The sequence below is a fragment of the Mirounga leonina genome, unplaced genomic scaffold, assembly GCF_011800145.1.
Source record: "Mirounga leonina isolate KUSES-001 unplaced genomic scaffold, KU_Mleo_1.0 Mir_56, whole genome shotgun sequence".
Classification (NCBI taxonomy): domain Eukaryota; kingdom Metazoa; phylum Chordata; class Mammalia; order Carnivora; family Phocidae; genus Mirounga; species Mirounga leonina.
Window position 1 is genome coordinate 144808 of NW_023270819.1, and position 26032 is coordinate 170839.

General features: G+C 44.3%; 1 protein-coding gene across 1 annotated transcript in view; it reads left to right on the forward strand.

Moving 5' to 3' along the window:
• Positions 1–26032, forward strand: part of LOC118002001 (T-lymphoma invasion and metastasis-inducing protein 2-like) — a 198117-nt gene that overhangs the window by 97490 nt on the left and 74595 nt on the right. Inside the window, exons 9-12 of the mRNA XM_034992217.1 lie at positions 2259–2431; positions 4795–5019; positions 16448–16633; positions 17329–17475. Coding sequence (XP_034848108.1) covers positions 2259–2431; positions 4795–5019; positions 16448–16633; positions 17329–17475 — 731 coding nt within the window. The remainder of the gene's footprint in view (positions 1–2258; positions 2432–4794; positions 5020–16447; positions 16634–17328; positions 17476–26032) is intronic.

A 26032-nucleotide genomic window follows, 5' to 3' on the forward strand; every position in this document is an offset into this window, starting at 1 on the left:
CAGGTCTTTCCTGATGGAAGGATTTGGGGACATTGTTTCTAAGTGCATCAGTGCCTGCAAAAAGAGACTGGCTCAGCTCCGCAGGAGCAGACCTGGCTGGAGACCTCCTGCTGCTTTCCCTTGTTCTGGAAGCCTCTCTTAGCCTTAGCGTGGGTGCCTTTTGTTTGCAGGAAGAAGGGTTGCTAGTGCTTCTTGAGATCATTAAGTACCGCCGAGGGTTCTGGAAAGTGCTGTCCCGGCGATGCTGTTTCTGAGGGCAGAGCTACCTGCCAGCATCTTGTTCTCCTGGCTTCTGTGCTGCGCTGGATTCCAGGATCTGAACTTATCTGTCCGGATTAAGATGGGTTTTTGAAGGAGGAAGTGAGACTGGCTAGCCTGAAGTAGTTTTTTTTTTTTTTTTTTAAAACATTAGACTTTTATGAGTGAAGACTCCTAACTCAGAGGGGAAACAGTCGTGCAGTGGACCTCATTCATTCGCAGTGCTGCTGAGAGCAGCTGATGCTTCTTTACCATCAGTGTAAGAGGCTGTGCAGAGCAGGGGGATGGGGACCTTATCGGCCATATTTGGATGCTGGGGCTCAGCACATGAGAAATGCTCAGAAGTGGTGATTGGATGAAGGTTTTTCAACAGGAGAACATACTTGTGAGCATTTTAGAATTTGCTTAAGAACTGCATCTAATAATTAGAGGGCACTCCTATCTAATTATCAAAGTAGATCCTTCATAACTTCTATCTACAATAATTCATTAGCTTATGGGGGAAAGCTATGTATTTGCAAGCATTTTTAGCATCTTATTTATTTATTTATTTATTTAGATGTAGTGTTCCATGATTCATTGTTTGCATATAACACCCAGTGCTCCATGCAGAATGTGCCTCCCTTAATACCCATCACCAGGCTAACCTACCCCCCACCCCCCTCCCATCTAAAACCCTCAGTTTGTTTCTCAGAGTCCATAGTCTCTCATGGTTCGTCTCCCCCTCTGATTCCCCCCCCTTCATTTTTCCCTTCCTACTATCTTCTTTTTTTTTTTTTTTAACATATAATGTATTATTTGTTTCAGAGGTACAGGTCTGTGATTCATCAGTCTTACACAATTAACAGCGCTCACCATAGCACATACCCTCCCCAATGTCTATCACCCAGCCGCCCCAGCCCTCCCACCCCCACCACTCCAGCAACCCTCAGTTTGTTTCCTGAGATTAACAATTCCTCATATCAGTGAGATCACATGATACGTGTCTTTCTCTGATTGACTTATTTCGCTTAGCATAATACCCTCTAGTTCCATCTACATCGTTGCAAATGGCAAGATTTTTTTTTTTGATAGCTGCATAATATTCCATTGTATATATATACACCACATCTTCTTTATCCATTCATCTGTTGATGGACATCTTGGTTCTTTCCATGGTTTGGCTATTGTGGATATTGCTGCTATAAACATTGGGGTGCATGTACCCCTTCGGATCACTAAATTTGTATCTTTGGGGTAAATACCCAGTGGTGCAATTGCTGGGTCATATAGCGTCCTATTGTAAATCGAGGGATATTTAGTTTCATTTTCCCCTCTTCATTTAAACTAGTAAAATTTATAGTGTTATTTCCTTTTATTGTGAGATAAAAGAATACACCAGTATTAGGTTATCTTATGTGGCATTTGGAGAATTAACTGGGTACTTTCTCATAAATGGCAAAGTTCTGCAGGTAAACTCATTTTCTTGTTACCACAAGTTGTAAGTGTAGAAGCTCCCTTATTTAATGAACATGGGTTTTCTTCCTACATTCAGATCTCTTAAATAATGCAGTGTGGTTGTTGAGAAGGAGGGCTCTGGGGTCAGTGCCTGGGTTTAGGTCCCTGCTTGGCCACAGTCCAGCTGTGGGACCTGCACAGTGGGTATAACCTCTCCAGTTTCTCATGTGTAAAATGGGGTTAATAACCACACCTACCTTCTGGGGCTGCTGTGGGGACTGAATGAGCCATTGAAGAACTTAGAAGAGTTTCTCACAGAGTAAGCAACGATAAATGCTTGGTATTGTTATTATTGTGATATCATGTTTACAAAAACCTCTCCTTTTACCCTGAGTTATGCTAATACAACGAGGCATACTTTGGATACCAGAATTCCCTTTTGTATTACATGGTTGGCTGTTTCATCTCCCTCCCTCCTTCCCTCCCTCCCTCCCTTCCCCTTCTCCCTACTTTCCTAGATCCTCAGGACTGTGTCAGGGATTCATTTTGCTTCTCTCTCGTAGGTTGCACCCTGCTGTTCTATGAGACCTATGGGAAGAATTCCATGGATCAGAGCAGTGCCCCTCGGTGCGCACTGTTTGCACAAGACAGCATAGTGCAGTCTGTCCCAGAACATCCCAAGAAGGAAAACGTGTTCTGCCTCAGCAACTCCTTTGGAGATGTCTACCTTTTCCAGGTACTGCCGAGCTTTCTAGACAGAGGGTCAAGGCAGTACGAGGGACTCCAATCCCAAGGACGGAGTGTACTAGGAGGACGAGAAGGAACAGAATGAAGAGGCACAGCTTAGCAATGAAATAGGGTAAAAGCTTAGGTAGGCTTTGGTTGAGGCTTAAGCAAGAGAATTGGCCTCTGCTCACTGTCAGGTGCCACGGGGCCTGTGTTCATCCAGTCATTCATACAGCAAGCATTTCTTGGGACGCCCTTCAAGTGCCAAGCTGTGGCCCATGGGATGGTCTTGAGGATATGAAGAGAGAGAAATCGTGATCCTCGTTCTGGTGTAGCTCATGATCTAGTGGTGCGAGGTTTGAAATTCCCGGAGTGGAGGCTTTCAAGTGAAGCCTACAGAATATGACTAGGAGAGCTTTAGATTTTTCCCAAGAATCCCAGTGGGAGTGAAAAAAGAAGCTTTTCAGGAAAGCCTTATGGACAAATGCTGTAAGGTCTCGTTTTCCAGTGGAAGTGGCCTGAGGATGTTAAATTTCAAGTTATCTGCTGTTACGATTTTCAGCAGTTTTCTAGCAAATGCAACGTTGAAGAGCATGGTGGGATGCCAAGGTGTTGTTGTCAGCCTTGGGTGTGACATCCTGGTGCTGTCATTGGGCATGTACGCCATCTTGGAGGACTTAACTGCTCTGAGCGTTGGATCCTTCGGCCAGTAGGATAACAACAGCTTATAGGATCACTTGAAGGATTAATAATGTGCATGTGTTAAGTGTTAAAGAAGTTCTAACTGTTTCTGTAGTTAAGTGCTATTTCTGTGTGTTAAGTGCTAAAGGAATTCTAACTGTTCCTAACTATAACTATTGGTGCTGTTATTGATTAACTCAAAAGAGGTGGAAGTGAGGGAAGTGAAGTATGTTTCTGAAGTGCTTCCCGGTCTCAGTCCAGTGCTGCGTATAGACCCAGTTTGGGCTGCAGATTATATCTGACCAAAAAGGGTCATGGAAGCCCTCATAGGTCCTTGGTTCAGGTGCCTCGATGACATTGGTCCTGGATACTCCTGGTCTCAGGAGCCCTGTAGAACAACTTGGTGTTCTCTCTGCAGACTTTGGGAATCTAGAATTCTCTGCATAGGATTTCCTGTTGCTAGTACCAGGTAAACTGGCTGGGCTTCTAGCCTCATTGTTGTCCCCAACTTGACTTACAAGATTCAGGGCCTGAGATTTGATTTTCCTTCTCTTCACAGAAAGGTTGATTAGACTTTCTATGATGCTTTAAAGCCAAGTAATGAATTGCTGTTAATCTGAATTGTAGGGAAGGTAAGAACATTAGATTAAATCTGCATGGACTGGGGCGCCTGGGTGGCTCAGTTGGTTAAGCGGCTGCCTTCAGCTCAGGTCATGAGTCTTGGGATTGGAGTCCTGCATCCTGCTCTCTGCTCAGCAGGGAACCTGCTTCTCCCTCTCCCTCTGCCACTCCCCCTGCTTGTGCTCTCTCACTCCCTCAAATAAAATCTTTTTTAAAAAAAATTAAAAATCTGCATGGACTTCTCAGGGGCAAGTGTGAAATGAGTATTTTGTGATTCAGGCAAAATATCCCTAATTCTAAGAAATTTTCCCAGTAGGTCCTATTGTATGATCCCAGAGATCATTGAAGGATCAACCCATAGCTTGAACGTGTGTGTTTTTTTCTGGACATCAGGGGAGTGGAATCATCATAATTTGCTAAGAATCATAATTGCCCATTGTACTTTATTCAAACTTGCTTTATTTTTAAGATCTTTTCTTATGTGAAAATTGCATATAGTCCTTGTGTCTGAAGTTAACTGAAGAGCAGAGAAAGAAGAACCCTTATGTATATTCCCAGTGCTTAAAGACAACTGTTTTAATGCTGTGTACATCCCCCCAAATGCTTTTATTCATTTCATAATTTAGTTCATACTGTCGATGAAATTTCATATCCAGGTTTCAGAGTTTAACTTTTTAAGCCCTAATATTTTTCTCACCCTATTAAAATTATGAAGATAAGCACCTTTTAGAGCACAGCATCGTGTGAAGACACTGAGCTAAGTGACCATTCCCTGGTGTTTGGATTACTCCTCTGCTCTTGGCTCATGGCTTGTTTGTAGTTTGTCGTCCTGTCCTAGTTGGAGCTACATGATTATTTCTGCTGTGCTCTGGGCATTGTCTCAGACCCTCCGGAGTCAAGGAAGCCAGCGAACCTGAGCTGAGTGGTTGTGTGTTTTTTTGAAATTAAACAGTTTTTATGAGGTGAAGGTACTTCTTGAGTTTTACACATCAAAGCCCAGCCTCCCACTCTGTACAGTACTTTGTGGTAAAACAATTCCAAATAGGTTTTTTCCACCCCCCCCGTGTTTAGGCCACTAGCCAGACAGATCTGGAAAATTGGGTCACTGCCATACATTCAGCTTGCGCATCCCTTTTTGCAAAGAAGCATGGGAAAGAGGACACGGTTCGGCTCCTGAAGAACCAGACCAAGAACCTCGTTCAGAAGATAGATATGGACAGCAAGATGAAAAAGATGGCAGAGTTACAGCTGTCCATCGTGAGTGACCCGAAGAATAGGAAGGCCATAGAAAACCAGGTACTACTTATTTGTGTGTTGTCTTTCATTGCTCATGTCACTCGCAGCAAAAATCTGAGTTTGAATGCAGATGGTCGCGATGTTTCTTTATACCCCTCTGGGGAAGACCGTTTCTGTGGCTTCTTGTTTCAGGAACTTAATGGCAGCACTTTTGTGACATCGATGATGTAATAGGCTTTATTTACAACCTTTGGTTGTTCTATATATCCAAAGGAATATTTTGTGACCAAGTCGTTTTTCGTGATATTGATTAGTTCCTTCTTGCCTGGCTGATTCTCTCATATATTGTCCCTTTCAGACCAAAATTTTTATTATAAAACCACTAGAAGATTAGACAGAGAGGATTCTAATACAGAGGGTGGCTTTGGGAAGTACGGTTTGGTGTGAAACAACTATTCCCATCTATGGATTCCAAAAAAAAACGGTATATATTTTTTTCTGTTTATAACAGGTAAGGTGCTAAGGAGAATGCTTTCTCTGGTCTAGTTCCACATTCATATCAGAATTAAATACCTCGTTTCTGTGCTTTTGCATTTTGGAGGAGGAGACGCAGCTTTTAAATATCTGTTTTCCTTTGCTCATGCACCCTAAGCCCTTAGGCATGTGGCTGTGAAAGTTTTAGCATCTCTCTTCCTAAATGCGGGATGAATGTCATCTCTTTAGAAGATTAATCAGGCAGTGGCTTGGAGGACAGGTGGACACAGAGCCATTAGTTGGTGGGATGGCACTGGTCTGCATGTGGGGTTACCAGGGCCTGGTGCAGAGGGACCCTACCGAAGTTTCACAATTTATACGGAAAATGTATTTCAGAGTATATAATTTCTATCATTCTGTAGAATCTCCGAGTATCCTACACTCCTGAATTGAACTGTTCTCAAACAGAATGTGCCCTTTATCTAAAGAGTACCTGCTAGCAAACTATGAACTACCAATTAACAAGGATCTGAGAAGGGAGTTGTCAGGCAGAAGGTGGGGAGGTGGCAGGTCTTGGGGAGTTTGGCAGGAACACCACTGTGGAGGGAGTGCAGCCCCCAGGAGCTCACCCTGCGTTCTCTCTGCCATCCCCCTACTCCTGACTGAGCAGCCTCCCCTGCTCATGTTGGGGAAGAGCTAGGTGCCGAGGCCGGTCCCCATCACCCGGCTTTCGGTCTGTGTGGCGTGGAGAGATGTGATGCTATGTCAAGTTTACCTGGCAAACCAGAAAGCTTGCGGAGGAGAAATGGTTATCCCAGTTTTCCGTGTACCGCGGCTCATGTGTGGTCCTGAATTTCTAGGATCCAGGAGCCGTGATAGTCTGTCTGTCCTCAGAGGGTGAAACTTGTGGATTCACGTGTCTCAGAGTGTTCATGGTGCGCCAATAAAACAATCTCGGGGTGATCATATGGGAGGAAATGTAGTTTTAACTTCTGTTGGCTCTCTCATATTTACCTTTAAAGCCATACTTTCGTCCTCTGAAGGGGTGTCCCCCTTGGAGTCTTTAGGTCCTTACTAGTTCCAGGGAGAGAAAAGGGAAATCAGGCAACATTCAGAGGCTCCTGGCCCGCCCTCCCACCTCCACCCCTTTTGCTTTCCTTTTCCTTTTTATGGCAACAGGAAGTTCAAGCAGACTTCAAAAAAATACGCATTTTCATTAAATGTAATTTTATTCCGTTAAATGCAGTTTCATTAAGTGTATTTTATAGTTGACAGATGAGTAATTAGTGATGTCTGTGGGGGGGGAGTTCCTTTCACATAAACTGAACGCATATCCAAGAGTCGCTGATGGTTGGATGGCCTGAAGGGAAGCCCTTTGAATTACTACTTGCAGTACATTATGCATTCTTTGTCAGAATCCTTAGTTATTTTAGGCATACTGTCCTGATACGACTGAAGTTTCATTTCCGTTCTCCCTGCCTGACCCCTCCCTCCTTCCCTGGCTCCCCCTTGTCCCTATGTACCCAGCTACCTTCTCATGTTGCGCTTGCACATTTCTGAGAAGGAACAGTCGGGATTGATCTTTAGAAATTCCACCTGGGGACGCCTGGGTGGCTCAGTCGGTTGAGCGACTGCCTTTGGCTCAGGTCGTGATCCTGGAGTCCCGGGATCGAGTCCCGCCTCGGGCTCCCTGCTCGGCAGGGAGTCTGCTTCTCCCTCTGACCCTCCCCCCTCTCATGCTCTCTCTCTCTCATTCTCTCTCTCAAATAAATAAATAAAATCTTGGGCGCCTGGGTGGCTCAGTGGGTTAAGCGACTGCCTTCGGCTCAGGTCATGATCCTGGAGTCCCGGTATCGAGTCCCGCCTCGGGCTCCCTGCTCGGCAGGGAGCCTGCTTCTCCCTCTGACCCTCCCCCCTCTCATGCTCTCTCTCTCTCATTCTCTCTCTCAAATAAATAAATAAATAATATTAAAAAAAATGCAAAAAAAAAAATTCCACCTGAAAATACTCTCCTCACCATATTGGCAGTTTTTTTTTTTTTTTTTAATGATTTTATTTATTTGAGAGACACAGAGAGCGAGCAGTGGGGAGGGGCAGAAGGAGAGAGAGAGAGAGAGAGAGAGAGAAGCAGACTCCCTACTGAGCAGGGAGCCTGACACAGGGCTCGATCCCAGGACCCGGGGATCACCTGAGCTGAAGGCAGACGACGCTTAACCGACTGAGCCACCCAGGCGCCCCCATATAGGCGGTTCTTAGGGTTGTCTTTGGGTCCTGTTTTCCCAGAGGTCTTTGTGGTGGGTGCCACAAATTATATTTGCTATGCTCAGTATCCTACGCTGATCTGCCCGCTGGTTGTGAAGAGGGCTGTTAGCTCCCGACTTGCAGGCGCAGAGAGTATGAAACGTAAAGGGGATAAAAAAGCACATGCTTAGATTTATTTTTATGAGATGATCTTTGACTAGAGAATGTTGGGCAAAGCTACAAAGGCAAAGGTATTTTCAAATCAAGACCAGTAAGAACACGATCTCTTGAATATCCCATAACTGTATAGTTTTCTCTAAACTACCTTTTAAAAACTTCGTCAAAAGAGCAGTCGTGCTTTCTCCGCTTACCACTTAAAACTCGCAACGTCACTCTATTTTATTTTACATAAAAAAATATTTATGTAGCGCTTTCCCCCCGGAGACCCCAAGAACCGCAGAGAGGGTCCTTTATAGCCTAGTAAGAGCAGAACTTACAGAGTCCATTACATCATGCGTGATAAAGTCCCTGGAACAGATTTTCTTTGAAGTGCTTGGGTGAAGAAGATCATTGTATGCACCCTTTCCAAATAAAAAGATAAAATGACACTCGGCTAGTAATGGTGGCTGAGCTTCATAGCGTGGCGTGGTACCGTGCTCTGCTTGAAAGAGACCGTCCCATGGGCTTGTCCCAGGGCCTTTTGGAGATTCTGGGGGGCAGGCAGGATGACGCAGTTTTCGTTTGAGCAAATCCAATGTGGAGCAGACCGTGCAGCCAACCACATGCTGGATTCCTTTTGAAGTTCTGAGGGAGGAAGGGCTGTAAATTAAGTCCAGTTAGTACTTTATTTTCCTTCCCGTTTATTATTTTAAACAAGTAAACAGGGACAAAACGTCACCGCTCTTCGGTGGTCTTGCCCCCCCCCCCCAGATGGCTTCCCCGCATCCTGATGCGTTCTGTGTGTTCCTCACCCCCCCCACACCCCCGGTGGTTCGTGAGGCCCGGGTCGAGGAGGCAGTCAGAATGAGGCAGAGGATGTAGTGGAAGCAGCAGGCTGGGGCCATGGGCTCGGGGCTGCCTCAGGGCTTCGTGAAACGTGGGCTTCATTTTAAATATTTAAAGTTTCAAACTGGTAAAGAGGATGGATTGAATCTAGGCAATTGGACACTGTGGTGGGGGGCAGGGGAACAAAGTGAACGAAGCCTTGAGGAAAATACGATATGGGGTGTGAGTGTGGGAAGCCATTTGGGGAATAAAACATTGGAGAGAGGGCGGTGTTGGTGAAAGGGGTCTGAGGCGATGGGTCCGGGCATTCCGTTTAGCTCAGTGAACATTTAGTAAGTGCCCGTCTGGTCCAGGCAAGTGTGGACACACTGGGGATTCAAAGAAGATGCTGTTGTGCCCTTGGGGCTCTCAGTCTAGCAGGGTGCCAGTCAGTGAAGCATATCATTGCAACATAATTTAGTGAATCCAGAGCAAATGATATTCCAGAGTGTTGTGGAAGACAAAACGGGAAGTTTGGCTTCCTGTGTAGTTGTGGAAGACTTCCTGCAGGAGGGCTGCCTGGATTGCTTCTTGAAGAGCGAGGAGTGAATCAGGAGAGTAATGGAGAAGGGAATGCCAGGCCAAAGGTCCGCGTGAAACACCGTAGTGCCGCCTGGCAGCTTGATTTTTCAGGCATACGGTGTGCGGGTGAGAGAGGGAGGACACATCGGGCTGTCTTCTCCCTTCCCTGGACCGCTGCAAAAGCTGTCCTGTTTTTCCCTTCCTCAGATGCGTCTTCTATACGAAGTCAGAGTGTATGTATCTATAAAGCAGATCTGATCCTGTGATTGCCCTGTTTATTTATTTATTTTTAAAGATTTTATTTATTTATTTGACAGAGAGAGACACAGCGAGAGAGGGAACACAAGCAGGGGGAGTGGGAGAGGGAGAAGCAGGCTTCCCGCCGAGCAGGGAGCCCAATGGGGGCTCGATCCCAGGACCCTGGGATCATGACCTGAGCCGAAGGCAGACGCTTAACGACTGAGCCACCCAGGCGCCCCATGATTGCCCTGTTTAAAAATCCTTTAAGTGGCTTCTACTGCTTGTAAGATAAAAGCCCCTGACCCTCTCCTACCTTTATCTAGAAGTGCCAAATTTCCCTCCGGTTCCACCCCTTTCTTTGGGTTTTTTCTTCAGGCTGAGAAGTCCCATTTGGGCCCCACGTCATGTACAGACATGCCAGGTACCCCCTGGCCTTCACTGGGCTCATCCCTCCTCATCCGTGATGAACGGTTTAGGGGTTACTTCCTCCAGGGAGCTGACCTTGACGTCCCTCCTGCCCACTCCCGCAGGGACCTCTTTATACCCCCTAATTCTTGGGGTCTCTATCACTGCCCTCAGCTCATTGTTTTCTAATGATCCCCTTGTGACTAAGGCTGCTCCTCGTCTGAAATATGAGCTCCTAAAGGATCTGTAACTTTTCCATTTCTGTATCCCCGGTGCTTTGCCTGAAGTAGTGTGGGAGTGGACCTGTGTCTCCCGTCCTCTTTGCTGTGGCACACTGGGCTCTCCTCTGTGTGGGCCATGTCTCCCGTCCTCTTTGCTGTGGCACACTGGGCCCCTGTGTGGGTCCCACCCCAGCTCAACGCCAGCTCTGGGCTGCTTTCCTTCAGGCCTCCCCTTTTTCATTCCCACCTAACATATCCTCTCTCTGACCTCACTCGCCATCCTCATGGCCCCTGAGCTTATTTATCAGGGCTCCTGTCTCAGGCCACAGTCATGTGTGATTTCAGAGTAGCCATGTGAGGTACAGCTGTGTGTTTCACTCATTTGATGGGTGAGTGACTAGACCCTGAGAGAGCTTAAATAAGTTTCCTGATGTCACACAGCCAGCAAGTGGTAGAGCTAGGGTTTGACCATAAAGTGCATTCCTAACCACTGGGCTCTATTGCCTCTCAATAATGAATCAGATTGTGGTTTGCTTGCTGATGAATCATGTGATGAATGGTTTTGTATAAAATTGAAATTAGTTTTAGTTTTTATTTATCCTGTGTGTGTGTATATATATATATATATATATATATATATATATATATATTTATTTATTTATTTATTTTTAAGTCATCTCTACACCCAACATGGGGCTCAAACTCACAACCCCGAGATCAAGAGTCGTATGCCCTACTGACTGAGCCAGCCAGGTGCCCCAAAATTAGTTTTTTTTTTTAAGATTTATTTATTTGAGAGAGAGAGTGCACAGTGGGGAGGGGCAGAGGGAGAGGGGGAGAGAATCTCAGGCAGACGCCACAATGAGCATGGAGTCCGACGTGGGGCTCAGTATCACGACCCTGAGATCACAACTTGAGCCAAAACCAAGAGTCAAAGGCTTAACTGACTGCGCCACCCAGTTGCCCCCCGAAATTAGTTTTTGAATGATTTCCATAACTTGGATTTTGAGGCTTGATTTGATGGGAAGTGTATTTATTATAAAATGGAGTGAATTTTATGGCATGTGAAGTCTATCTCAGAGGGAAAAACAAAACACATTCTCTAAACTTTAGCTGGTTGTTCTAACCACTAGCTAACTTCAGTGTAATCCATGTCACTAGATGATTCTTCTGAGAAGGGTAGGTTGTAGTGCTTGGAAAATAACTGCATGGGAGGTGTTCATCCTGCTTAACCAAAAAGGAAAAACAAATGAACTTTTAGGACAGACCTTGTAAGGAACAAATGACCAAATACTGTGATCAAATGACTAAATGATTGAAAATATTTTTCTAGGGGTGTTGGGTGTGGCAGGAATGTGCTTGTCATCATTTTTATGTATCACTTATTCATCTGTTATTTTTAGCACTAGGCTTCCTCCCCTCCCTCTCCCCCCACTTTCTACAGCAGACCATAACCTGAGCTCGCTAAATGACTGTAGCATATTAGCAATAGAGGGGAGACTTCTGCACTGTTTTCATGATATTGCTTAAAAAATGGGAGGTTTCCTTCTTAATTTTGTTCTTAGTACTTTTTTCTTTTGCGGTGGAAGTTAATTCCTTAGAGTGAGTTTTCTTCATGTCATTTTTCTGTTTTGTGCAGGATGTTAGAAGGAATAAAAGCTCAGTCTACATAGAAGTTGAATGTTTGTTTTCGTGTCCTGGTATTTATCTTAAAAAATAAATGTCTAGGGACAATGATCAGTATTTAAGGAACTTAGAAAAAGAAAAAGAGGAAAAACAGTCTTGGTTTAAGGGAATTGATTTTGGGCATTTTTAGTGTTTGATAATGTTCAGAAAAAAATCTCCAGAAATTCCCTGATTAATGTGATGTCAGGTAACATTACTGTATTAGTGATGATGGTGATGGAAATTCCCGAAGTAGAATTGTAATAGCTACAAAACTGTCTTCTGTTTCTCCCTTTACATTTGTAAAAATGTATCTTTATCTCCTACTTTATTCATCTTTTGAGGGGTAATTACAAAATATGTTTATCTTTTTCATTAACATTGCTTAAAGTTTGAGGGCGTCTGGGTGGCTCTGTTGGTTAAGCGTCTGCCTTCGGCTCAGGTCGTGATCTCGGGGAGTGTGGCATTGGGCTCCTTGCTCAGTGGGGAGTCTGCTTCTCCCTCTCCCTCTGCCCTTCCCCCCTGCTTGTGCATGCTCTCTCTCTCTGTCAAAATCTTAAAAACATTGCTTAAAACTTGGGCTGAGCTCTGTACATCAAGGCTGGTAGAAGACTGAAATACAAAATGTTCAGTAAGAATAGGGCACCCAAGTAGATAGTTTCACATCCTTCCATGTTGAACACCTGGGGATTTGTGGGGAGAAGTAAAGGTGACAGGTGAAAGTTTACGTGAGAGTTGCTGCGGTAGGTTTCAGAGAGTGCACAGACGTTGTTCAGGGGCTGCATTGTAAGTGCCTGGTAGAAGCTTATTCCCACGTGTTGCTCAGCTCAGGATCTGCTCCGGGCCTTTGCTGGTCTGGAAGGGTGAGTCACTCCCCTCCGGGGGCTCCGTTTCCTCTGCTGAGAAACAAAGGTGTGGTAATGCCGTTGCCCACGCAGGCTCACGGCATATGTTCACAGACTTTCTCAGTGTCACGAGGTCTGTGTGAGCTTGTGGATCAGCCTTTTTGCTTCCCTCTTCCCTCTAAGTAACCCAAGCATCTGAATCCAAGTCCTCACTGTACTTTCACCCTGTATTCTCCCAGTTCCTTCTCTGCAGCTTCGGTGAGTCTGTCGAAAGAAAAATCAGGTATTTCATTGTTTCTTATCCAACCACAAATCCTCATTTAACCTCCATTGGCGAATCCTCTCTAAGAGAACCACAGCCTTCAAAACCAGAGAGATACTGTCTTTGAATACGGAGCAGCTGTGTGGCTGATGATGACTGACTCTGCTGTAGAAATCTGTGGAGGTGGAGGCTGGATCAGTCAGGGTTCTCCAGAGAAATGGAACCAATAGGATGTATGAAAGAATATGGATAAAGAGATTTATTATAACGAACACAGTCGCATGATTGTGGAGACCCCCAAGTCCCAAGATCTGCAGCATCAGCAAGACTCAAAAATAGTACTGTTCCCGTTCTAAGACTGGCAGACTCGAGACCCAGGGTGGGCTGATAGTTCAGTTCAAGTCCAAGGTCAATATCCCAACTGGAAGGCCACCAGGTGGGAGGAATTCTCTCTTCCTTGGGGAAGGGTCAGCCTTTCTGGTCTGTATTTAGGCCTTCAACCGATTGGTGAGGCCCATCACATTGGGGAGGGCCACCAGTTTTACTCAGCCTACCCATCTAAATGTTACTCTCTCAAATTCCTCGTATCAGTGAGATCATATGATAATTGTCTTTCTCTGATTGACTTATTTCGCTTAGCATAATACCCTCTAGTTCCATCCACATCGAAACAAGACAGAGGATCATAGGGGAAGGGAGGGAAAAATGAAATAAGACGAAACCAGAGAGGGAGACAAAGCATAAGAGACTCTTAATCTCAGGAAACAAACTGAGGGTTGCTGGAGTGGAGGGGGTGGGAGGGATGGGGTGGCTGGGTGATGGTCATTGGGGAGGGTATGTGCTATGGTGAGTGCTGTGAATTGTGTAAGACTGTTGAATCACAGACTTGTACCTCTGAAACAATACATTATATGTTAATTTAGAAAAAAAAAAGATGAACTTTAGGAAGTAATTATTCTATGAAAGCTTATCTTTTCCAGGGTGAAACTGATACTAGCAGTGCTTGAGATAAAAAAACAAAACAAAACAACAGCACTAAATAAATGTTACTCTCATCCAAAAACACCCTCATAGAAACACCCAGAATAATGTTTGACCACAACTCTGGACACCTGGTGACCCAGTCACTTTGACACATATAGTACAATCTGTCACAAAGGCTGAGTCAGGATGAACGTGGGAAGCATTGTTGAAATGGAGAAGTCATAAAGTCCCTTCTCATTTGTATTTTTAATTTAAAATTAATTTCGACCTCTACCATGTACAGTATTGATTGAAATGCTAGTTCTCTGGAAACATAATTGCATATGTTAATGAACTTCTTCATCTCTGTAAGGTTTGCTTTAGGCTCTCTGGGTCCCCCAAGCTCTTCTTCCTTCCAAATGACGTTAGCATTTGAATCCGTTTTCTTCTCATGAATTTACCTGCATTTTGTCCCAAGTTTTGGGTGGAGATGTCGAGGCATGCTGAAGATGATCACAGCGTTTCTGGCAAGATTTTAAGACTGCCTGTGTAAAGCTGGGCTGGAATGGTCTTTACTTTCCAGTGATGTTTTGATGTGTAGTCACATAAATACATTAAGTGACGCCTTTAAAAATACTTTGTAAACCGCAGAATTCAGTGAAAATATGAGTGTCATCTTCCCTGATCTCTCATGATTGGCGTGGACCCAGATTTTGTTTTACTTTATATTTTTGTCTTTTTACTCCACCATGGATGGCATGGGCTTCTTCCTCTTGCGGTATCCAACGCCTGATTGGTTTTCTGTCCTCTGATGCTTCCATCCGCAACACAGCCCCTAGGAATTATCTTGTACAGCGGTTTCATGTGGAGGTATAAAGGAGGGATACGCTTTAATACACTACCCAATCTGGAAACATCTACGTATTATTAGAAGACAAAGAATGCATCTGTAATGGTGGATTTTCAGGAATCACCTAGAGAAGATATTTGAGAGGCAGAACTGGGAGTATAGTTTTCACTGTGGCTTACAGCTTCTGGTAGGTGTCAGTTTATGGTTGCATACTGGCCATTTGTTACTTCTGGAATCTAGAATTGGCAAGATCAAGAAGAGATTTGTAGTTTCGACTTGGACTGGCTTGTTGGTCTAGTGTAGTGGTCCTCACTAAGGCTATGAACCAGAATTGCTGGAGTTGCTTTTGAAATGTAAACTTCCCTAGCCTTCACACTTCATGAGTAGGTTCCTCATGTATCTGGCCTGGACAAGTTTATTGATAAAAGCCAACAGGTCGTTCTAGTATTCCTAAAAGGCTGACACCAGGTGGCCATCACGTCGCTAATACGGATGTACAGAAGCTTACCCAAGGTTAAATTTGCTGCGGAGATTGAGAATTTTCGGTATACTCTGGGACTTCGTTGTTTTGCTGACAGACCATGATGAATCAACAGATCATTTTAGATCCAGTAGCCATTGTATTTCTTCCATGTAGAGAAGGTGCACAGTGACCTTCCTACGAAATCGATCCAGAGAAACTGGGTGGGGGGGCGGTGAGGAATAGTCAGAGTTTGTATTGCTTTTCTCTCGGGAGAGACTGAAGGGACCAGAGTGTTCAGTGTTGGAGATCCTTCAAAATATCGTTTACCCAGAATTAAGGATTGGCCTGGAAAGTTTGCTGTGAAGAGTTAGAATCTGCTTGGAGGCTTAACCAGGGCCAAACCAGCGATGCGGCCGGTGGTGCAGGTGAAGTGACATATGCAGCCTCACGACAAGCCCCCGCTGCAGACCTTCTCCTGAATGTGGAGATTGTTCTGACTACCGTTGGAAGGCCAGCTCTCCGCTCTGCCGCTGAATCCCTGTGTTGGCAAGTTTCTAGAGCCTTCTTCACCTTTTGGTTTATCTTTAAATGAAGGTAATACACGTGAATGTGTTTTGAACCTTGGAAGGAGGGAAAGTGGCCCTCAGAATTTGACTGTCTTTCTTTACCAGTTCACAGTTTCAGCTTTGAAGAAGCACATAGGTATTTCAGTGGTGTAAAAATGCGTTTTAGTTTCATTCAGATGTATAGATGGCGATTATTCTGTAATACATTAAAATAGGAGTAAAAGCTCTAATTGCCTTTACCCCTGAAGCCCATTTGCTTCTTACTACGTTGAGTCGTTTACTCAGAATGCACGGCAATGTGACAGTGTGTCCATTATGCGGCATCTGTTTGTGTGCAGTTCACTTAATCTGGTTTAAGATCGGAGGCTGGCGATGTGTAGGGAAATTAAAGTGAAGTAACTGACTTACAGTTGTGTATCCTGCCTTCAGTTGGCCCGGCTTAGCGTGCTCGAGTTCTCCAGAGGTCATGCAGTTTTGGCGTGGTTTTGGATTGGGACCACCGGCTTTGTTCTGTTTTGGGCCGTCCTGATGAAGTCCGGTGCTGTCTGACCCACTGTGTTTGGGCAGGAGGGCTTGTGAGGGGCTGAGCAGGGACGGCTCATTTCAGCCACGCAGCACCAGCCGAAACAGATTGTTCCTTGAAGTTTGTGAAAGGGATCATATTTTCGGCTGGACCCATGAAAACTTCTCATTGTCATTTCAGTTACCCCTCTTCTTTCTTAAACAGATCCAGCAATGGGAGCAGAACCTGGAGAAGTTTCACATGGATCTGTTTAGGATGCGTTGCTATCTGGCCAGCCTACAAGGCGGGGAGCTGCCAAACCCCAAGAGCCTCCTCGCTGCTGCCAGCCGCCCCTCCAAGCTGGCCCTCGGCAGGCTGGGCATCTTGTCGGTTTCTTCTTTCCACGCTCTGGTAAGTTCCTGGGAAGGGCTGTTTGTGGCATCCAGGGAGGATTGCGGACGCTCACCTTTTCCCAGCTGGTTGCCCTTCAGCTGTCCTGGGACTTAACCCAGTACTGCCCAGGGGCTCCCCCCGCTCCCCCGGGTGGGGGCCAGACTCTGCGGGGATGGAGGGTGGGAGGCAGCCTGCTCTAGAGAGTCCTGGCTTCTCTGCCGCCACTTCTAGGAACCCAGCTCCTCGTAGACGGTTATGAAATATTCACATCTGCATCTGCCGTTCTGTTTCACGTCCTACAGTCAGGAAGGTGGAAATCCCTGAGGAGCAGCAACAGGGGTGTGAAGAATGAAAAGGCTGAGCGAAGGGGGTTTTGTCTGTCCTGCACAGAGCCCCACTGGGTTTTCCACAGCGGCTCCTGGGTGGCTGGCTTCTTTGGCTAGTATGAGAGCTCCAGCCTGGGGGGCTCTGTGGATCGTTTTGCCGGCCCCACTGCCCGCCCTGGAGAGATCTGAATGTTGTAACTAGGCTGGCATTATCCAGATAAGAGATAGCCAAATGGTGGGTGCACGTGTGGTATGTCAGACATGCAGTAGCTTTTGGCCAGCACATGATGGTTACAGCAAGCAGGGCTTACTTCTGTTCAGGCAACCGTTAATTCTGTCACCCCAGATAATGTGTCTTAAGATTTTTAAAACTGTGTTTTTAATTAGGTATGTTCTAGAGATGATTCTGCTCTCCGGAAAAGAACACTCTCACTGACCCAGCGAGGAAGAAACAAGAAGGGTATATTTTCTTCATTAAAAGGGCTGGACACACTGGCGAGAAAAGGGAAGGAGAAAAGACCTTCTGTAACTCAGGCGAGTTCCTCAGGCCAGGAGGGACAGCAGACTTAGTGGGAGATCCTTGATAGTCAGCAGATCATAAATGCTCGTCATCCGTTAAGAATGAGATGAAAGTTGAGTCAGAGGAATGCGGTCCTGGCATGGGCTTTTTCCAAATGGGAACACACAAGTCGCCCAGCCTCCTTTTGGCACTTCCGGAAAGGTATTCACACCTTGCTCACAGCTGCAGCTCCAGGCACATGTAATCAGATGAGAATCCACACTTTAATTGCCTTTAGAATATTTTTCCCCCCTAAGATTTGATGTTAAAATAAACATGTCAAATTAATAATAGAGTAACGGCAACCAAATTCTATTGATCGTGCTAGACACTCTTCTCACTTAATCTTTCTGACACAAAGGAGGCATTTTGTCATCAGATTTTTAGAGATGAGAAGCCTGAGGCGTGGAGAGGTCTGTCACTTCCTCAGCCTTGTTCACCCCGTGCCCGTGGGGCAGGGCTGGCCTCCATCTTCCTGGATCCAGGACTCTGTAGCACTGGGCTGTTGGCAGCTGCTGAGTGTCCTAGAGGAAAGACACCTGTTTTAATATTTTATTTTATTTTAATTAATTTTAAAAAGATTTTATTTGGAAGAGAGAGCACAAGCAGGGGGAGGGGCAGAGGGAGAGGGAGAAGCAGACTCCCCCCTGAGCAGGGAGCCGGATGCAGGGCTCGACCCCTGGATCATGACCTGACCGAAGGCAGAAGCTTAACCGACTGAGTCCCCCAGGCACCCCTGTTTTAATATTTTAAAAATAACGTGAGCACTCATCGCTGAAATGGGGCTCACGTATAGTGAATTGTCTTCAGAACATTTTGAATACTCCTATCTGAAGTAGTTCCTAATGACATTAATATAGTGTATGATAATGAATTTTATGTTGCAGACTAATATGTTTTAGGATTGTTATTTTTTCAAAGACTGTTGAAAAGATGAGTTCTTCATGTGTTAATCTGATCATTTAAATGGAAAGGAAAAATGTGATGAAGTCTGAAGAAATTCTTGTTTTTACTTTTAACATGTTATTCTGAATAGGCTTCCAGTGTCATCTGGAAGAGAGGGTCACATCTCATGGAACTTGATTTTGTGATTTTATATGGATATTTATTTGATTGTGTATCCTAGTTTTGTGAATTGCGTGAATCACAGATAGAAGCCACTCCTTTGACCTGTTTATAGCCCTGGAACCATAAAGGAGGAGTGGTGGACAAAAACACATGAGCCCCTCTTTTCCATGGTCTCTGTTTTGCATATTACTGTACAATTTTTATATACTCCTATACAATGGAAAAGAATATCACATTTTAAATTGTGGTTCTACTTGTACTTTAATTGTAAAGTAATCATGTGTTGGTTGTAAGTGGGAAAATATTTCTTCATTATAGATGGTAGCCACCTATATACCATTGGCTAATGCTAGGCTTATATTTTTGAATTGAACTTCTGTGAATGTATTTGAGGCAAATTTTGGTTTTAATCAAGACAGTCAATTCTGTATAATTAAATGATAATGGTAAATAACTTGATAACTTGCTCCTTTTTCTTAAGTGTTGACATTCAGCTAACTGTATCTGAGCCTAATACGGTCTTTATCCCATCCGATGTGGTAAATGTTCTTAATGTAAGATTTCTTGAGAAGCAAAAGCATTTGGTTGAACATTTTTGTTTTAAACAGATAGGAAACTAATCGCAGTATTTGTATTTATGTAACTGAATGACGTAGATGTGGGTAGGTATCCATAAATGTTTAAACGGCCAGTTCTTTAATGTTTGTTATTTCACTACAAAATCTGGAAGATAAGAATTAGAAAAAGGAAATTATTCCTCATCCCTCTACCCAGACACAACCACTGTTAATATTTAGCTATATTTCTTCCCTATTGTTGTCCTGTGCACATTCGGAAAAGAGTTACGAGCTTGATTTTGGTGGTTTCGTGAGCCCAACTTTGAGCTCTGTTTCACATCTTCAGAAATGTGTACTTCTTGGTTAAAAACAACATCAAGAAGATCCAGGGTTACTGGAATAATATATGACATTATAGAAAAGTAAAATTTGTAACCGTATGGGAAGTAAAAAAAGCAACTTTTCCTTTAAAGTTAAAACTTTAAATGTAGTAGAGTAGTAATTAGTATAAATTGTGATGTGAAGATTCTGTAAAATGTTACGGAACATAAAATTTTAAATACTGAAAAAGGGTAGCTGCCAAATGAACATTGCAGAGCCATTTCATTAGCCTTTGATTCAAGGGGCGGTAGGCATTTTCTGGAACTCAGCAATCCCAAAACTCCCAATAACTCCAGTGAGGGGAACATTGTTGGCAGCCATCTTGTTTTACGTTGATGACGCAAGTGCTAAGTTAAGCGGGCAGTGCTGGTTCACGCTCTTTATGTGAATCTCTTGAAAATAAATTTAGAATTCATGTGGTCCCTAGTGCGTAAATAAGAGAGATCCTCAGAATGCCAAGTAATTTTGAAGATCTCTAAATTCATGGTAACCCTATCTTAAAAGTGGCATGGCTAGATTAAGATCAAAATAGCAACTTCCGTTTATACTTCCCTATTGCTCAGCAATGCCTACCCTCGTTTGAGAGTTTGGTGAATCCAAAATTGCATTTTCCTCTCAGGGTGGTTAGAGAGCTTCACACAGACAGTACATCCATGCTGTGAATCAGCAGCCTTTGGATCACCAAGTGCCCTCAGTGGAGTTGAGCGCAGGGAGGGTCCTTGTCTAGACTCCAGAAGAGTTTCTGACTAAACAACTCAGAACCATTTCTGAGTGGAATTATGGAGTAGGGCAAACAAACAAACTTACGCTTTTCCTTTGGGGTTTTTTCAAATCCACACCTTCCCCTTACAGCTGTGTTTCCTGTTACTGAGCGATTTCTCTGTCTTCTTCACTAAATCGTTTTATCTTGGGTTTTCTGTCCAATAAACTTCTCAACTATTTGTAGAGGTTGAAACCTGATTTTAATAGGCTTGGACAAATTTAATATGCTTTTGCAGAAGTTGGCAGTATTACTTAATAAATTAATTGGGATAATTTGGCCACTTGACAATTAGGCTGGAAAAAACTTGAGGAATGGTTGAGTATTACACTGTTGATGGGTCCAGAGGGGAGGTAAGGGAGGTACTTTCTGGTGATCCTAAAATAATACAACACAGACAGCTTCCTGTTCTGCCTTCATGTGAGTCTGGCCTGGACTGTGGGCTGTTCAGTGTGCTATTTTATTGTTGAGGGTGCTCCTAGTGGGCTGCTCAGCCTAAGGTGTCCTGAGATGGGGTAGAAAACCTCCACTCAAAGCCCCATTCCCCTTCACCTCCCCTTCTCAGAGATCAGGGGCTGCAAGAGTGTGGGTATGAGACAGAATGGTTCGTGCCAGGGGTCATGTTGCTACGTTGCTCCTCTCTGTTCTTGGTGATCTCGTTTTGCTAGATCTGACCAACCGTGGGGCCACAAGGATGCCAAGTCCAAACCTTCCTTTTTTTAAGATTTTGTTTATTTATTTATTTATAGTGTGAGCAGGGGCAGGGGAGGGCAGAGGGAGAGAGAATCTCAAGCTGAGGGCAGAGCCCTGAGCCCCCATGTGGGGCTCAGTCTCACAATCCTGAGATGATGACCTGAGCTGAAATCAAGAGTCAGGTGCTTAACCAACTCAGCCACTCAGACGCCCCTCAGACTTCCTTTTTATAAATCATACCATCAAAATTTCAGACTTCTATAAATGAATATAAATCATTTCCATTCCCTGCCCCTTTATTTCTATACACTGCAGAGCCTATTTCAAAATCCAGATCAAATTACCATCTTTTTTTTTTTTACTTGATTAAAAAAATTATATCACTATTATAGGTTTCCCCATGGATCGGAAGTAGATCATTCCTGTGAAACCTTTCATAAACTGAAATAGCATTAGGTGAAGAAGCAAATACCGTTAATTTATATGGAAAAATTTTGAGCATTCCCAGAGCCAAAAAGTAACATTTTGGGCTTTTCTCATACTTTAGGGCACATCTTGCTAAAGGATGCACAAAATAAATCGAGGTACAGCTCAGATGCTCAGACACAGTTCAAAGCTCTGGTGGGTTGATGCTCAGATGACAAGCGTAGCTCCCAGGGAAGGACCTTGGCCCTGTCCCTCTTGCTACTGGGCTGTGCGCGCATGCATGCTGTCTCTCGAAGGGCTTACTGCTGCAAAACAGGCACTGAATGTGTTTCTGCTTTTCACCTGATTTCATCAAAGTGAGTGAAAATCTTCTATGGATTTCTTTCAGTTAGCTCTAACAGGTACAAACAGATCTTTCATGAAAGCGAAGTGACACAATGTGAACTATAGAAAAGTGGGGGACACCTCTGTTTCTTTGGTTTGCTACCTCTTACCCTCAGTGATGCGACCAAGCTGTGTCTCCCAGACAGGCTTGTAATTGGGACCCTTGCTCTGTATAGTTTATATTTTATGATTATGTATATATTCTCAGTCCATAGCACACTGCTGAGGATAGAGTATCGTTTAATAAATCTGCCTATTGTCTATATCAGGTGCAGTCCTTTAATAATAGTTGAGAAGAAATGTTTGATCTGTAATAAAAAACATAGTTTGAAGGTTATATCTCTTCCGTCGCTAAATAATAATTTAAAATTCCTACTTTGAAAGTTAAGAGATTCTGTCATGGAAGCATTTTTTATTAACTGAAGTTACGTCGGGCTTTGAAAATAAATTTTGCTAAAAAAGCTTTTGATGGTCAGAATTAAGCTTAGTGCTTATTTAAATTGTGCTCAAATTACCAGATGATCTTCTTGTGATTTAACTGGTAAGTCCCATTGGCACTATAATCAGAGGAAAATATTGCATCTGTTTTTTAAAGCATATACACTTAAACATTTATTCCTATTTTAACTAAGAATTGCCTCTGGTGTAGGAACACTGAACGAATTCTTTTGACATATAGGGCTACTTTAATTGTGTATTTATCATTTCTGGACTGCAGAACTCAGATAACTAGGTTTAAATTGAGTTGCAGGTGGAATGAAGGGCATTTGTTTTTTTGTATCTCTGGGACTTAAAATTCTGCCTGTAGCTGGTTGAATCATATCTCACTAGTTTTCCTCTGCTAATCATTGTTGGAGAATATTGATAATTTGCACAGAGCATCTTCTCGTGTATAGCCAGTGTATGATGTCCATTAGCCATAAAGAAAGGCAGCCAAGTTCCTGAGCGTCGGGAGGGAGGGGTCTCGGGCATTTTTAACTATTCCACTCTAATTGGTGCGTCATATAACAGTCCCAACAGTGAGTCATCCTAATTCAAAATCTGTTAAGATTGGAGTAAAGCCAGCCTTATTTGAGCATGTTTGAAAGGACATTTTGGCGAGCCCAAAATGAAAGCTTTTCATAGCATGCTTCTTGATGAGTAATAATGAGTCTCAAGCAGTGTTTGAAGGGAGGTGTTTGTTATGGAGATTTTGACAACAAATCCCCCGCTGAGACTCTGGAAGGCAGCTACCCCAGCAGCTTCATTGCAGAAATTGTGGAGCCCCTGGGCCTTGGCTCTTTCTCCTGGAAAATTGGCTTGGGGTGTCCCGACTTTCTGTGGCTGCGAGTCAATGAAGTATTGTCCCATGAGTCATTAGCTCCAAACTGGGAAAAAAAATGCTAATGTTGGTTTTTTAAATGGAAAATAGGAATGAAACCACTTGCTCCTGACCATAGCGAAGTAATCTGTTTAAATAGGGTCAGTAGTGTGGGACCCTGCATAACATGCATGCGCATACAGATAGATAGATAGGTACATACATAGGTCTTTGTTTTCCCTTCATATCAGCTGATGTTCGGGCATCAGCCCAAGAAGGAGATAAACACTTTCTCCTCCATGACATTTTGCTGTTATTAAGAAAACCCAGAGCATGTAACTCCTTTTGTGTTTTCTCCTCATCTCACTTGCTAATAGACTTTCCTTTTATCAGCAACTGTTGTGGAGGGCCCATTGGTGACAGCCAGATTGTGATTTTGCTACTCACTTCCCTTCAGTGATCCAAGTAGTAATTACAAGCCATTTGATCCAGAAGCATCTGCTGTGAGAACATGCGGGGTTTCAGTTTTCTCTGCTTGAGGCACAGGGAGCACGAGTGACTTGACGTGTGCTTTCGTGACCATTAACGGAATAGTAATAATCAGTGCTTCTGTAGGAGTCGCCAACGAGGAGGGCACGCCTGAGCCAGGCTGGGGTGCCAGTCACAGCCGACCACACAGTGACCCCAGCACCCGTAGCCCCTCAGGGTTTTGAGACAAAGGATGGTTCTCCTGCAGTTCTTTACAGTGGCCATTGTTGAATTTCGGGGGTTAAGGCAGCTATGGTAGAATTCTGCAATCCAGACTGAACTTCAAAAAAGTTCTTTTGACATTGGGACGCCTGGGTGGCTCAGTCGGTTAAGCGACTGCCTTCGGCTCAGGTCATGATCCCGGAGTCCCGGGATCGAGTCCCACATCGGGCTCCCTGCTCGGCGGGGAGTCTGCTTCTCCCTCTAACCCTTCCCCCTCTTGCGCTCTCTCTCTCACTCTCTCTTTCTCTAATAAATAAATTAAAAAAAAAATCTTTAAAAAAGTTCTTTTGACATTGTTATGGCCCTTTATAGGAAAATGCCTTCAAATGCCATTCCTCACACCCATCTCCTGACCTCCCCATGAAACGGGGGGGGGGGGGTGTTTAGGCCCCTTTAAAGGTGAGGAACTGAAGCCCAGAGACATTAGATAACTAGCCCTGGCAAGGCTGGGATTTGACCAGATGGCCTGTTATATTTTTGCTGTCTATTATTTGCATTTTCTTCAGGAACTGGGAACCTTGAGCAAACTAATTGGAAACTAGCTTTTTTTTTTTTTAAATCTTTAAAAAGATTGTATTTATTTGACAGAGAGCATGCACATAAGCAGGGGGAGGGGCAGAGGGAGTGGGAAAGGCAGGCTCCCTGCTGAGCAGAACCCCCCCCCCCCCCCCCCAGCCTCCACCACCTCCCCCCGCCCCCAATCCCAGGACCCTGAGATCATGACCTGAGCTGAAGGCAGACACTTAGCCGACTGAGCCACCCAGGCGCCCCTGGAAACTAGTTTTTAGCGGGTGGGGGAGGGGGCTTGGGGAGAGGTGGAGTGGGAGGTAGGTTGGGTGTTAACAGCCTTGGCCGAGTAGCTCGCCACTGGCTTCTGGGTGAGTGGTAAAAAGATGAAGGCAGCACCTCAGAAAAGGGTAGGCTGGGAAGAGAGCTTTCCAGATGGCTTAGTTTGTTTGCTTATTTTCAAGATTCTCTTTTCCTCTTATGAAAAAAAAAAGGCTTTTATCTGGCTTATTGAGAATAAAGCCATGTGTGTATAGTCTCGGCATGGACAGCATTGACCCTTGAGGGAATCAGCCTAGCTTTTGCTCCAGGTGGCAAAGCTTATAACCACCTAGGACATCTGTAAACATACAGTCTTTTATTTTTCTTGTTCTAATTAATTAGTCAAATCCATATTCCTTTTTTTAAAAGATCTTATTTATTTGAGAGAGAGAGTGAGAGAGAGCATGAGAGGGGAGAGGTCAGAGGGAGAAGCAGACTCCCCACTGAGCCCGATGTGGGACTCGATCCAGGGACTCCAGGATCACGACCTGAGCTGAAGGCAGTCGCTTAACCAACTGAGCCACCCAGGCATCCAGTCAACTCCATATTCCTGATGTTTCCTTGGAATAACCAGATTTTCCCTTTCTTTAATTGGGTACGTTTGAGATTGTGTGTTACACACAGGAAAAACCTTACATGTAAATTTTCATTGCAGGATCTCTTGAGAGGCTATGAATCTTCCACAGCCTTGGCTTTGCTAGGCATCTTCTCTTCCATCGTTTCCTCAGTCTTAGATCAATAGTGTAGGCTCAGGAAATGATTCCACAGAGTAGCTGTAGGCACAAAGCCTTGTTTAATTGAGTAGAATATGAATATTCTGTCCTTTGGCATTTATCTGCATCCTTTTCTCGTCTAGGACTTCTTCCCCTTCAATAATCTATTGATTTCTCTTCTTAAAATTTAGGGAAGATTAAGAACTTGACACTGTATGGATAGGGCAGCTTTTACCTTTCAAGCCTGTGTATAATTGTGGATTTTTGGTTGCATCCAGTTCAACGCCCCTGTGCTGGATATGTTCTGGGTGCAGAATGCACTGTGTCAAGGTCTGAAGAAGCCAGAGCCAGAAAGACAGGGCCTCTGCTGTCATTTGTCTTAACACCGGGGGTGGGGGGGTGGGGGCGTGAGAGCACCTAAAAATGACTGTCCACTGAGCTGGGCTTTGCTAAGTGCTGCATCAGGGGATCTAAGACAGTAGACTCATTTAATTGAGTGGAATTGGGGTAGGAGGGAAGGGAGCAAGAGAGACTTCATTAGAGAGGGAGTGGGTAGCATTGGAAATAAGGTTGAAGGATGTATATGGTTTCAGCATTGGACATGTGAGGGGACGTAAAGCAGGCAAGGGAAGTTGAAACGAAAGGAGAGTGCTGGGCGCCTGGGTGGCTCAG